This window comes from Fistularia commersonii, chromosome 4 (assembly GCF_037954325.1).
Source record: "Fistularia commersonii isolate RoL2024-O1a breed Wild chromosome 4, RoL_Fcom_v1.0, whole genome shotgun sequence".
Classification (NCBI taxonomy): Eukaryota; Metazoa; Chordata; class Actinopteri; order Syngnathiformes; family Fistulariidae; genus Fistularia; species Fistularia commersonii.
Window position 1 is genome coordinate 16,983,026 of NC_141287.1, and position 15,246 is coordinate 16,998,271.

The 15,246-nt window shown below is 40.4% G+C and overlaps 1 protein-coding gene across 1 annotated transcript; it reads left to right on the top strand.

Annotated features, from left to right (window-relative positions):
* The first annotated feature begins 7,825 nt into the window (after positions 1 to 7,825).
* On the top strand, positions 7,826 to 15,246 carry slitrk5b (SLIT and NTRK-like family, member 5b). The gene is made up of 2 exons (XM_086145638.1): positions 7,826 to 8,022; positions 8,420 to 15,246. Exon 2 carries the CDS (start codon positions 8,475 to 8,477, stop codon positions 11,088 to 11,090), a length of 2,616 nt encoding a protein of 871 aa, XP_086001764.1. The 5' UTR covers positions 7,826 to 8,022; positions 8,420 to 8,474; the 3' UTR covers positions 11,091 to 15,246.

Genomic DNA, 15,246 nt, shown 5'->3' on the forward strand with positions numbered 1-15,246 from the left:
GGATGGATAGGATCATGAATGAGTCTATCAGAGGGACAGCACATGTTAGATGTTTTGGTGTGTGTGTGTGTGTGTGCACATGTGCAAATACATGCCTCTGTGTGTGTGTTGTGACTGTTTGAGTCTGTATGAAGTAGGTATTGTGTGTTAATCGTAAACAGTGTCTCTGTATATAATAAGAGGCTGAAATAGTAGCAGGCTTAAGAGGACCTTCTTGAGATTGAATTAATCTTCAATAGATTTTTTTATCATTTTGGTTTTATTAAATTTAAGACAGAAGTCAGCTTGTGGGACACACTTAACTGAAAAATTATTCAACACGAACTTGTATTCATAACAATAAAAAAGATTCACAGAGAAGAAATGAAAATGAAAATAAAGACATTTAATAACCAGAGGGTCAGCAGTAGAGTCACTCTCACATCTTTGTGAAGTGCGTGGCTCAGGTGGTCGAGCGCTTGCCTCAGAACTAAAAGCTCCTAAGAAGATTTCTGAGCTCCACCTAATCTGTTGAAATGTTGTAGAGCAAGAAACTGCTCCTTGGGCGCTGCTCGATGGCTGCCCAATCCTCATGTTCCTCAGTGATGGGTTGAATGTTAAGCACAAATTTCTGTGATGCTTGTGTGCTTTTTTTTTTTGCTTTTGTTTTTTGTTTTTTTATGACAATTATATCTATGCAGCTGATGAAGACCACAAACCTCTGAGAGGCGGTGGAGAAACTTCCACTGCTGTCATTTCTTCCACATATAAAGGACACTGGACCATAAATTACTCTTAATTCCCTTATTTTTCATCTCCCCTTGATGTTTAACCCAATTTTTTTCTTCACTTTCTGTGATTCTTAAATTTTACCAAGAGGTGGCGCCATTAGAGCTGACAAAAACAGACGAACGCTTTGACTGATAGGCTTTGTTTCTTAAACTGAGGATCCCCAGTGTGCAGCTACAATTGCATTTGCATCATAGTTGATGCAAGTCAATGGGAAACACTGCAAGTATTAACAACAATGAAGAAGAGTCCCCCAAAAATGTACAGCTTGTTCAAAATATTATGGTACAATTATATTTCAGAAAATATCCTTTGAACAACAGCATATTTAATTGGTTGTTTATTGATGTTATGATACCTATAAAATCTGGAGTATTAATTTGATCAAAATTTGCCGCCAAATGATGATGGCGATATATCTGCAGCAATGAAGGCCCACACTCCTGACAACATGAGGCTCCTCAAATACTAGTGGTAATGCACTTTGTTCATAAATCGACTGTGTCAAGCCATTCAATATATTTCAAAATGTCCATAAATTTGAGCCAATTTATTGATTATGTTGTTCAAAACAAGGTAATGCAGTAAAAAGCAACATTCAACAAATCTGTTGCTGTGTTTGAAACATGAATAACAGTGCTCAATACATTGATATGCCTTTGTGTATATTAAATAGCATTCACTGTAACTATGATAATATAATGTGTATATTTAAATAATATAGGTAGTTGGTGAACTTGCCCTTGAATTTGCTGAGTTTTCCTCTGACCTCATTAAGGATAATTGAATTTTAAGAGGTAGGCACACACACATCATTTGCAGGGTAACAACTGGTGATTGACAGCCTGAGATTCATCTTTCAATGTGACGTATTGGAAGAAATAGTTTCCCGAAACACTTCGTGTTTTATTAACAATCTAAATCTCTGGGGTGGATACATCTTTATTGTTTTTTTGAAAAAATGTATTGTAATTTACACTATCGGCCATAACAGTCTGACAGCCTGCTCACCAGAGGGTGTGGTGTAGTATCCGACACAAAGATGCAAGCAGTGTTTCCTTAAGTCTTGTTGTTTTTAGGGGGGACCAGCATGGATTGGTCTTGTTCATCCCATCATTACTCATTTTGATTGATACCTCAACTCATTTTTTTGATCCCCGAACCATTCCTAACCTATTGAGATTTGATAGTGACTTGGGCACAATGGTTACATAGGTTACGTTCCAAAGTAGCAGGACAGATGCTTTTCCAGCAGGACATTGTTCAAAGCATCACACCGTCTCCAGTGGCTTATCTTCCTCGTGCCAGCTCTTACACAAACACCTTTCCATCTATATGATGTAAAAGAAATATGATGTGGTAGACCTGAACCCCTTCTTAAAATGTTTTTTTTATCCAGTTCTGATATTCACATGCCTCTTAAGAGTGAATTCAGCTGTGGACAGGGGTCAGTAAAGACACATTGATAGGGATAGAGCCTGAACAATAATGTGTTGTTTATTCTGACACCTTTAAACCAGAGCTAACGTAAACGTTCACTGTTTTCAGCTCTACAGCTGATTCAGACTGCAAAGGCCAGCAGTTTTCAACAGACATCAGTGAGCCTTGGCCATCGATGACCTTGTCGTAGGTTCAACAGTTTTCTATTTTGGACGGCTTACTGCATGGCATTGAACACTGCAGACAGGAAACACCCCACAAGAGTTGCAGTTACAGAGATGCTGTGACCCACTTATCTGGCCATCACAATTTGGCTCTTGTCCTTGCACTTATCCTGTTTTTCTTGCCTCAAACACATCTACCTGGAGGATCAAAAGATAACTTCCTGCCTAATATCCTACCCAATGGAACGGGGGCCTTTATTAGCAGTTATGAGTGACACGCACAGTTTCTCCACAAAATTCTAACCACTAAGGTGAAAACAATATTGGTATGTTGCCAAAAAATTCAACATCATACATCTTTGTTGAAAATCCAAATTTCAATGCAGTGCACAATGGAATTAAAATAATTGGACGTATTTGAATGTCTATCACAGGGGTGTCAAACATACGGCCCGCGGGCCGGAACCGGCCCGCAAGGGGGTTCGACCAGGCCCGCAGAATAATTTGAAAGTGAAAAAATGCATAAAAGACAAGGATTAAATTTTTTTTTATTAAATGCAATTCGAGAATTTTCCGCTAGGGGGCGCACTATTTTGGTCAGAGTAGAAGACAATCCGCATCACTGAGACGGACCAATCAGCAGACGTTATCAATGCACCACCTGCTGCTTGTTATGACGTTATTTCTACCCCGTTCTCTACCTCCCCGCTACGCCCTCATTAGCCAAAATGTCGTTATCAAAACAGAGAAAAGTAGCTAAAGAGTGTCCTATTTCTACGTCCTATTTATTTACGGAGACGCACGGGAAACCTTTGTGCTTGGCGTGTTTGCAACAAGTTTCGGTATTTAAGGAATATAATATACGGCGCCACTACGAGACTCATCACCGCGAAAAATATGACAGCTTGCAAAGACAACTGAGAAGAGATAAGATCGACGAATTGCTGGCGGATCTGAGGAAACAGCGGTCCACTTTCACCCACAGCCGAGGAATCAGTGATGCAGCGGTAAAAGCCAGCTAGCTAATTGCTAGCGAAAATGTGCAATTTAATTTTAGTCACCAGCTTCACTACTAAAGAGTATGGTGGAATTCTACTGTTCATGCAACTCCATGCGTTTTCAGTATGTGTTTATTTATGTTTCATGTATGAAGTTTACACATTTACAGGACAGGTAAATACTTTCTTCCTTACACATTTAATAGCACCCATTTTAGTTTGGAGGGTGTAGGCAGGGATTCAATTTAGATTTTATATGCACATGTGTAAATAGTTTAAAAATCCCTTTCTTTATATGTCTCATTTAATCTTAAAGTGCATAACTATATTTTTCAATACCAATTACTTGTTAAAGTTTTGTGCCTTTGCAAGATCAGTGGGATCGCATGATCACATGATTGCAATGCATACATGTGAATGATAAAGGTAAATTGCACTTTTGTCCAAGGAAATATGAGGTGTTTCATGAAATGTTTTGTAAAAGGATTGTTCATTAAATTCCAACATTTTCCTTATGTCCTTGTACTTCTTTACATCAAAACAGAGGAAAGACATGATATTTTGGTCATTTATTGCTGAGTATGCTATTATTTTAATGGTCCGGCCCACTTGACATCTACCCAGGCCGTATGTGGCCCGCGATGAGAAATGAGTATGACACCCCTGGTCTATCATTTGCTGGAAAGCTAATGGACTGATTTATGACTTGTTGTCAATGGATGCATCCTACGCCATATTCTCCGCGCTGTGTTCACAACAACCCTTGACTTGTTGTGGTCGTTCTCCACCAGCCATATATTCCCCAGGAAGATTATACAAGCATTAATCAAACAATGGGCTCTGAAAGAGACAATGAAGTGAAAAGTAGCTTATATGTTTCAGATGGAGACCCATTGAAACAATACAAGATATTTTAGAACAGCAGTGGAGATGGAAAAACATCTAGCGGTACACTTTTATTTCTGCAGCAGCCTGTTATTCAGGTAGCTGCCCAGGGCACTGAAGAAGTCATGTGGAGGATAAGAGATGACATCCATGATGGCTGATAATGCCTTCGTCCCCCACCCCCGCCTTTTTATGAAGACCAGCAGTACCACAGGAGGCATGTTCCCGGACTGTCTGCTGTTATATTACTTGTATTGATAGATGTTTTTCATGCTCGTAGAAATTTTCTTGCAACTGTCTGTCCTCATTCTTTCTATGTTCTGCAGTTCTGATTGCCTCTTTTGCACTGATAAGGCATGCCCTGTTTAAAAGAGCCCTCAGTTTACAACCCAGATTTATTTGGAAAACGCTGTGATAGATTATGCAGTCCGTGTTGCTGTGTGCCAGGGCGTCAGTGGTGTCCTTTACATGCAGAACACACTTTTCAAGTCACTCACTCCCAGGCAGTCTCTCAAAACCGCATCTGCATTTCCTCACTGTCCATCAGTGGCAGAAATAATGACTTTCAACTCTCCTGCAAAAAAACATGATTTATGTTATATACATGTTAAAATGATATTGTTTTTGTCAATTGGTTTAATTTTGTACACTAAAAACATGACGCATTTTAACACAATCCATAAAAAAAGACGTTTATAAGGCACCGTTAATGATAAGGTTTATAAGTGGCATAGCGTAAGAACAAAATAATACCATAAAAAGAACTGCAAAGTTATATAAATGATGGAGGTAAAATTAAAACTGGGGATACAACACATTACAGAAAATGTATTCATTTATTTGTTTTTTGTCCCGCTTATTGCAGGGTTGTTGGAGTATATCCCAGCTGTCACAGGGCGAGAGGCAGAATTCAGCCACCAGTTACAAGTTATTAGTCACTAGTTAATTTCAGAGCCACATTTAGAAACATACAACCATTCACTTTGTCATTCACACATTATTCACCTAAGCTACAAATGCGCTGTAGGAAATACTTCCTCGTGGCCTTTCAAATCAGCAGTCTGAGAAGTACCCCACTTTTTCTCAGTTCTCAGTAATCACAGTTCAGGAAAAAAAATCCTACAGAGCTGTGCTGTTTGGTTCTCGCTGTGCAACATGACGTCTGATCCAAAAGAAACTTGTGAGAGCCACGATGGTCATGTTCCTGCCAGACAATGGTGGAACAGGACACGGAGATGCCAAATGTTCTTGTTTGCTCCAGCTGGACACAGATGACAAAGTGTGATGCACCATCTGTAAGGAACATACATATATCAGATGCATCGTCAACTGTGGCACGGCTCCAACTTCATTTTTTTATTCTGTCCTCGGAGAATAATTGTTAGTCATTGTAATATTCCTTCCAGTCATGCAGGCTCTGTGGGCATGTGCATGTGCGTGTGAGTGTGTATGTGAGTAAGTGTGTCCAGCTTGGTGAAGATTATGTTCAGTGTCTTGGAAGAGTGTAGAGTTAAATGAGATTCTTGTCATGCATGGTCTGTGTGTGAGCCTTACTTTCCTTCAGCACTAAGTAACCATCAATGGGCATGGCGGAGTAATGAAACACACACATGTGAGAGTGAACATTAATCAAATGTGCACAACTTCACAACATTCAAGCAGCTCAAGATAACAAAGGATTGTTCATGAAGTAAAAAAACATTTTTTAATCAGAGTTTTCAGAGCTTTTGCAGAAGAATCAGGCCAGATGTACCGCGCGCTTGTGACATTGCAACAAACATGATGAAAATGTATGCAGTAATTACGGTGCAATGATGGGGTTCGTCCAATGCCGAGGGTCGAGTCCAGTGTGCATCATGACTCTCAAAGCTGAGTAAACAGACACACAAACAAGTTGCATGCATGCTGAATTCAGCCCTCATATTCTTTAATATGAGCCACAGGCAGTGTTCCTGTGCCTGCTCATCTCCCATGTGAGCCCGGATACAGGGTGGAGAGGATGATGGATATAGCTCCACGACAGAGCGATGTACAATGATACTTGACAGGTTTCCACATGAGTGACACTACATCATGTTGAGGAGTGCATGGCAGGTCCTTCTATTTACCTTTTACTCTGGCAAAGAAAAGGTTTTGGATGCAACATGTGCCATGGGCTCAGATATAATAGCTGATGAACAAAAAATGACAGACTAGACAAATTCCCATAATTATACTTTAACGAGAACTCACGCCAGAACTGTTTGGTTTTAATTAAGTCCGAGTGAAAAGTCATTGGGACCAGGTGAAACTTCCTCGATACGGCCATGAGTCACACTTTGTCTAAATCGTAATTTGTTATTTAAATTGAATAAACCTGCAGGCAAATGTTGCGCCAATATGAGGCATTACTTCTAATTTCCCGGTCCCATGGTGACAGAAAGGACTCATCGATCGGCACACAGTGTGTTTGTGCACTATGTAGTGCATGTGATGATTAGCGACGCTGTTCTGCTCTGGCTATAACGCATGTAGATGAATAACTGTTTATTTCGAGTCAGATCAGTTCAACAATCAATTCACTCCGTTTTTTGCTCTATTTCAAATTATAGTGTCTGTCGCCTGATTTTGCAGCCTGGTGACCTCTGGCATAGGTAATACTGTATGCACAGCTTAAAGTGTCATTTGTCAGTTTTTTGTTTTTTTTTGGCTTCAAACTGGCATAAAAGTAACTTCAACTTCCACCATCGTGAAAGATATAAACATGAAAATTTTAAAATAATATAGCGAGTCGCGAATGTTGAGGGTTACATTGCTGCTTGTTTTCTGTGTGATTTTTGGGTTGCTGTGAATTTTGTGGGTGTGGTTTGGGGTGAAAGGAATTCTGTTTTTTTGCTTGTTTTTTTTTTACATGGAATTGGGCAGGAACATTTCCTTGTATTGTGGCGTGGATGTGGCCAACAACAGCTATTGCTTATTAAACGGACATTTTACCGTCAACCAGGTGTTTTCCCTGACTAAAACGCCACAATAATAACAACATCAACAACAATAACAATCAATTAATTAATTAATTAATTAATTCGTTAATTAATTAATTGTTTAATTAATTAATTGAGGCGAGGGCGTCACATTACAAGTCACATTACAATGTGACTTGTGATCAATCTCCAGAGTCTCACCTCGCCTAACCAGGGTTGAGGTTTGGTTTTAAGGACGAAAAACAAGATGAGCGGTTAAAATAAATAAACACGGTCGAAACGCGCACGGTCCGGTAAATGATTCATAAATTTCGGGGACATCGTTCCGTAGGTAGGTCAGCATATTTTAGATCCCGGTGTGATGATGCTCCAGTGAGCTGATTCTTTGTGCATGAAATGACTTGACATGCCCCCCCTCCTCCAACCCCAACCCTTCGACTCGACCACCGTGCGCGTCACCGTCCACCGGGGAGGGAGAGAGATAGAGACCGAGAGAGAGAGAGAGAGAGAGAGAGAGAGAGGGAGGGAGAGAGAGGGCAACTTTGTTACCAGGCACAGCGCTGTCTCTTTCTGCACGGCTCTGCAAAAGAGAAGCGTTTGACAGTTGTGGTCGATCAGCGCTTTCCGTCCTCTTCTGGGCTTCACCAACGACGAAACGCGCCAATTGAATGGCTCTCTTTCCCCCCCTCCATCCCCCCGTTCCCACTCCCGCTCCCACTCCCACACGTTTCTCTCTGACGGATTAAACATAAAAAGATGCGCCGTGAAACCTAACGAGCCTACATCTCCACATCAATGTTGCGTGAGGTATGTATTTCTGGGAGTTAGAGGAAAATCAAACGTAGCTTCACGTCTTCTCTTCCACACATTTCTAATTTGCATGCCATCAAATGCAAAACTGTTAAATTTCCATTTCTACATCTCCGTAAACAAATGCGAGGTGGCTTCGCCTCACTGCGGAATTGGACCATTGTTTTAGGCTCAAGTGTTGCTTTGACCTTGGTTTTTCTATTTTGCATAGCCTACAGGAGTTGCATTCCAGCCCGCTTTGTTTGAGCCATCTTAAATCAGGAGCCACACAGCCAGAAGTTACCTCTGATAGCAAATGAGGCTTCGACTCTCGCGGGCTACATCTGGATGTGTGGAAGTTGGTTTACATCCAGCCTGTCTGTCTCACGTCATCATGTGTGTCTTTTGTTTCTAGATGACATTGAGGATTCCTTAGCAGGACCGTGAGCTCGGCGATCATTTGCAGGAAAATGCATCTTTGGATTTCTTGTGTTTTGTTGAGTGCAACGTCAGTATGTACTGTGGAGATGTTTGGTAGTTATGGAGAAATATGTCAACGACTGTGTGCCTGCGATGAGAAAGAGGGGATACTCACGGTGGGCTGTGAAAACAGAGGAATTGCAAATATCGCAGACATAAGCCCGGCGTACTTCTCTCAATATCATCTGCTGCTGACGGGGAATTTTTTGAAGAAGCTCTCCGCCAATGATTTCGTTGAATACAATGGACTTACAATTTTACATCTTGGAAATAACGACATATCCGTGGTTGAAGCGGGGGCTTTCACTGGACTCCAAGGATTAAAACGATTACATCTGAACAATAACAAAATCGACGCCTTGAAGGAAGAGTTTTTCTGGGGCCTGGAAAGTCTGGAATATCTACAGATCGATTACAACTACATCACTCAAGTGGCACCAAATGCCTTCGGCAGACTTCGGCATCTGGAGGTCCTGATTCTGAACGACAATTTAATATCCGCTCTGCCTGTAAACATTTTCCAGTATGTACCACTGACTCATTTGGACTTAAGAGGGAATCAACTGAAATTGCTCCCCTACTCAGGTCTGCTGGAGCACATGAACAACGTGGTGGAGTTACAGCTGGAGGAGAATCCGTGGAACTGCTCCTGCGAGCTGATCGCGCTGAAAACATGGCTCGAGAGCATATCATATACGGCTTTGGTCGGCGACGTCGTTTGCGAGTTTCCTTTCCGTCTCCACGGGAGAGATCTCGATGAGGTCTCGAAACAAGAGTTGTGCCCAAGGAGAGCCATCGCTGAATATGAAATGCCACCTCTGCCACATTTGAGCACCGATGCGTACTATCGGAGTACACCGGCTCTTGTGACAGCCTCCTTCACATCATCGGGAATCGCACGCTCTTCATCGAGGCCCACCAAGGGCCCACGGCAGTCAGGCAAATTAAAATCAAGACCCACTTCTCGCATCCCATCTAATAAACCACAGAATTACGGCCAAATTATTTCATATCAAACCAAATCCCCGGTGCCTTTAGATTGCCCAACTGCCTGCACCTGTAACCTTCAGATTTCAGATCTCGGCCTGAACGTGAATTGCCAAGAGCGAAAGATCGAGCACATCTCCGACCTGAATCCCAAACCCTACAACCCCAAAAAGATGTATCTCACGGGGAATTACATCCCTTTGGTTCGTCGGTCCGATTTTATCGAAGCGACTGGATTGGATTTGCTTCACCTCGGTAACAATCGGATCGCTCGTATTCATGACCGAGCATTTGGGGATTTGACTCATTTAAGAAGACTTTACCTGAATGGTAATTTAATCGATCAGCTTACATCTGATATGTTTTATGGGCTGGAAAGTCTTCAGTTCTTGTATTTAGAATACAATATAATTAAAGAAGTGGCTTCGGACACCTTCCAGCATGTACCCAAACTTCAGCTTCTATTTCTGAATAATAACCTCTTGAAAACTTTACCGGCGGGAACGTTCAATGGCCTTACTTTAGCCAGGCTAAATCTTCGCAGCAACCATCTACGACATGTTCCCGTCAGTGGCGTGCTGGATCAGCTCACAGCTTTGGTGCAAGTTGATTTGTTTGAGAATCCCTGGGATTGCTCTTGTAGCATTCTAGAGTTGAAGATGTGGCTGGAGCAGCTCAGCACAGGCACGGTGGTTAACAATGTCATATGTGGCTCGCCTAAGAGGTTGGCTGGAGAGGATATGAGATACATCAAGACAGCTAATTTCTGCCCTAATAACTCTGATGTACTTACGTCTGTGATCCCACCCTCGGAAGAGTCCTTCCCTGGCAGCACTATCACCATAGAAACATCCCTGGATTCCGACACACAATACAGTGCCATCCCGCTATCTGTGATGATCCTTGCCCTTCTGCTCATGTTCATTGTTTCTGTGTTTGTTGCCGCGGGATTGTTTGTGGCCATGAAAAAGAGACATCAAAAGAGTCAGAATGAGCAGAATAACTCCATGAATGCTTGCATTAGCTCTCTCAACATGGAATACGGCCTGTACAAAAAGGGATCCATTCCCAAAGTCCGAACATCCGCCGGACACGTTTATGAATATATTCCGCCTCCCGCGGAATCTTCATGCAGAACTGTTGCCCGCACCTTGACCGACAGCAAATCGGTGGATGGATTCAGGGACTTTGATGAGTTGAGCGGCCCATTTCTGGGTAACTCAGATGAAGAAGCAGCCAGTAATGTAATAAGCTCAGAGTACAGTGCCACTACTCCGGAGCCTCTCAATAAGCCCTCTCCTCCTCACCAAGATGATCAGCGTTTCTACAGAGAAGTCCTTGAGCCTGACCAGACTACACACTACAACAGCAATACGCTACCGTGCAGACACGGAGGACATGGAGCACATGCATCGAGTCCGTTCGCCGCAGACTTAGATGCAAGACACCAGTACGTGCACCCGGAGAGAATACAACAGACTATACTCTATTGTGCAGCGCCAAGTACTGTTTATGTGGAGCCAAATAGGAGCGAATACTGGGAACTGAAAGCAAAGCTCCACTTAGATCCAGATTACCTTGAGGTTCTGGAAAAAAGAACGACATACACACAGTTTTAGATAACTTCGTTGGACGCAATGATCCCGTGAATCCTCTTTAATCAGGAATCAGATTATCTTTTACAAAAAAATCCCCCGACTTCGTTGCAGTTTCAACACAGTTTATAGTGAGCTACATTATGCTTTTGTCTGAATCTGCTTTGCATTATTGAATAATACAGGGGAGAAGTATGCTTTTAAAGCATCACTCAAAACTATATCCCTGTGGTGTTTGGATTAAATGTGTAAATATGAAGAGGCAACCAGAGATTCTGGGTCTTTGTGACTCATCCTTATACACCCTAGAGCTGTTTAAATGGCCATAATGAGAGCTTTACTCTCAAATTAGCCATATTTCATTAAGGGTAATAAAACATTAAGATGATATGGTCTTATCTGAAAATAAGCAGGTTTTTGACGCAGATTTATGGATGAATACCAGTTCTATATTTGGAAAGTTAGAGAAAATCATTGTGCTTAATTGAATACAACACACGAGGAAATGTATCTGCCCCCGTGAGCTGCGCGTATGTATGGAGACCAGTTTTAAAGGCTATTGCGTCACAGTTTAAAATCAGTCTGGGCACATTAACGTTCTGCCAGCAAGGCACAGCACAGCAATGATCAAATGTGGAAATGATCTAAACCTATTCTAATGTTCAGTCATGTTTTAAAGAAAATTACTATTGGGGCAATAAATCTGTCCTCTCTTGTTTGTGAAGTGGACAAGGATGATTGACGCGTCTTAAAAATACACTGGACTCTTGCTTCAGGGATAGTGCATCAGAATCTGTGGTATTCCCTCAAAGCTTCCTTTGAAAGACTATTTAGAGCACCTGTGGAATGCAGTGACCTGATACATTCTCTTGATCCGATTGATGTATTATAAAAAAAAGTCAGAAATGTCCTTCTTAAAGAATTCAGCTTATCCACATATTGTGACAGAAAGACAGCGCGGTTTAACTTTGGATCTATACCATATGCCATAAATACATGCGTGTCAGAACTCACGTGTATTAATAATCAGTTAATTGCAATAAGACATTTATTTATCTGAGCCACAGCACAAACTGTGACCCCAAGAACGTTACATCAAGAACTATCCTGTACCTTTTCTATAGCATAAGCCTACAAATATGGTCCTGCAAGTTGCAACGTTTTCAAGTGCATTTGCGAAAGTACAACAAATCAAATTGCCATTATATATTTTTAGCTGTAAGTCTTGAAAATGTCTCGGGCTCAGGCTCATATATGTTTTATATGACCGCAAATTTTTATATCTTTTATTTTTATGTGCATTTCGTTTATTTCTTTGTATCTTTTTGATTTGTTTTGTTTTACTAAAAATTGCACTATTGACTTTTAAGGATCAACAATGATGTCACTTTCTGAAATGCACAATAAGGTAACACACAGCCATCATGTAATGTTTGAATACCGCATACACAAAAGAAAAATATTAAATATAGTAGAATCTTGCACGATGCATAAATGTAGAGTATACTTCGACAATCACCCACACCATTAGTCACAAGCCAAATCTCGTAAAGAGAATATGTAGTGCTTCATACATTCTCATCGATACTGAATCATTTCTCTATTTGAAATACATTTTGTTTTTAATAAACCTACATTAACAGAAAAACTGAGTCGATTAGATTGTTTTCCAATGAACTGTCACATTGTTTGTCTTATCGGTATGAGTCTTGTGAAATGTGGCAATATGAATGCAATTCGCAATCCCTTTTGACTCTGTAGTAGAAGGGCTTGATGGGTAATGAAAGAAACATGTAAGTCTGCTGAACTTTTCGCTTTTAGATGAATACGCACAACAAATGTACAAAGTAGATGAATGGGGAGCGTAAGCTTTGTGCATAAAAGTGTTTTGTGCTCCAAGTAAACATCAAGTTGTAACGCAATCTGACTGATTTCTGGGTCAATAGTATAAGTCAACAAAAATGACATTCCCTAAGAGATTAATACAGAGATTAAATACACACCATATGCAGTATTATGCACTTAACCTGTCATCTTTACTTTACTAATTAGAGGATGTGCTGTCTCTGGACTTTGTCTGTTTGTCACCACACATTACACCACAGCATTAGTCATGTTGTTAATCAGTCTTGGGTTGTTGCCTTTTAATTTGTTCTGAGTCATCTAGTGATCATATCTACTCTCGACTTTGAACGTTCATAATATTTTAATAAATGGAAAGCATAAAAGCTAATGCTCATGTAGACTTAGCAATCACAAAATGGAACTCCTGCAAAACTTGCAAACCCTTTGCATTTCTTTATTTCATGTTCAATGTAGATGACATCTGAGTTCATACTTCCGTTTTGAAATTGGTTTAAATCATGTTTTTTGAAAAAAGAAAGAAAAAGTGTAGAATCAAGCCAGATGCAGGCAGAAGAATAGATGCTCGCTGATGAAGCTGTGTAATACAAACATGCCATTTACTGTATATAACAAATATACATTTCTGAGATTTTTGTAATTGATGTGCAAAAGCAGATTGTTTGTCACAAAAGACTAACAATTCAAAAATATCTTCAAATGAAATGTGACTGCTCTGTGTATGTGTACAATGTTACATCTGCAAAAAAATTAATCCAGTTAGTGTCTCTTCAAATTACAATTATGGCATTTCTTTTCTTTTTTTATATGAACCAGTGATATTTTTGTCAACATATGATTTGTAAATAAATCACTTCATCAGCAACTCCATGCATACATGCATGGGTCTCTTATTTCAAAAATGTGGTACATGGAAATGGGAGGTAAATATATCTTACAATGTGCTGTTTCTTAAGTTGTTAGTTGACAAATAAATAAAAAAAAAACATGCATTCATTTGATACACCCTTTTTCTGTGTTCCCCTCAGTGTATAAACGTTGGTTTATATTTTAGGTCTAAATACCACGGTGCACATAAATGTTGCAAAACCCCCGTGGCATTTTCTGGACATTATTGAAATTACAATATCCAACTCACATGTTCAGATCAGGCAGTTGTCATGGTCTCAATCAGACAAATGGGAAATAACGAGTCGGGATTTGTTACATAAGCAACATCGAGCTGGCATAGTTTGTACTTTAGATGCCTTAGTTTTACTCAGGATCACCCAAAGACATTTTGACTAAGAACTTAAATGATCATTTCTCCCATGTATAAATGAAATGATTATCTGATGCCTCCAGCGTCCAAACAGCTGAACATGAGCTGTGCAGGCCAAGGGGTGTATTACAAAATGTGCAGAGTCTGAATTTTTAAGATACTTTCCCATATCTGAAAAAAAGATTTTATCGTGAGCTTACCATAGAAAGGAGACATTTGTCGTTTGAATTGTTTACCACAAAACTGAGGAGCTGTGACCTTACTGTAGCAGTACAAAATAAACAAATGCAGGTTGCGTGCATGCAGACGCTTGCAAAGAAACTGTATCCGTAGCAGACTTTACAGTTTTCTGCAAGCTCAGTATCCATGGAAACATCCAATTACCTGACACAGAAATAAAAGATTCTAGATGGAGAGGTACTATGTCGACAGAGTGTTAACTTACTTGCAATTCAGCCTTTTGAGAGATGTGATTTCTCTAGATTATCCTAAAATGTTAAAAAGAAGACACAGATGAATAAATCAAAATGTTGGATCAGGGGGTTCTTGCACTTTTCTAACAAAGAATCTGAATATTTTAATAACACAACAAACCTTTGTGGATTACCTTTGAGTCATCTATGCTTCAGATTGGTGGTGTTATGATGCTTAGCTGCTTGAATATCCTGGTTTTGCTGGGGAGAGGGAAATTAGGGCAGATCTGCATTATGTAAGCTTGAAGAGATGTGTCAAGCAGTGTGAAGACAGCATATGACGGTAAGCCTTCACCAAGGGAGAAACCTTTACTATTTGTTTACATCAAGAAAGCAAAAACATATATGGCATCGACTCGAACCATCCGGATATATTTGTATTCCTTTCACGGTGGACACTAGGATGCTATGTCCCGTCTGGAAATCACGTATGACTTCCCATGGTTTCTCTGAGACATATGTCTCTGTCTTTAAAGCTCTAATTCTGTTCTTTGTCTTGCTGTTCCTGGACCCTGCCATGCTGGGCTACTGCCTGACTCTGTGTATGTAAATGTGTAACACTGGTTGAATAAATAATTGACCT

Bases quoted from the DNA above. Each gene is read 5' to 3' on its own strand.
- slitrk5b (XM_086145638.1), top strand. From the start codon at position 8,475: ATGCATCTTTGGATTTCTTGTGTTTTGTTGAGTGCAACGTCAGTATGT.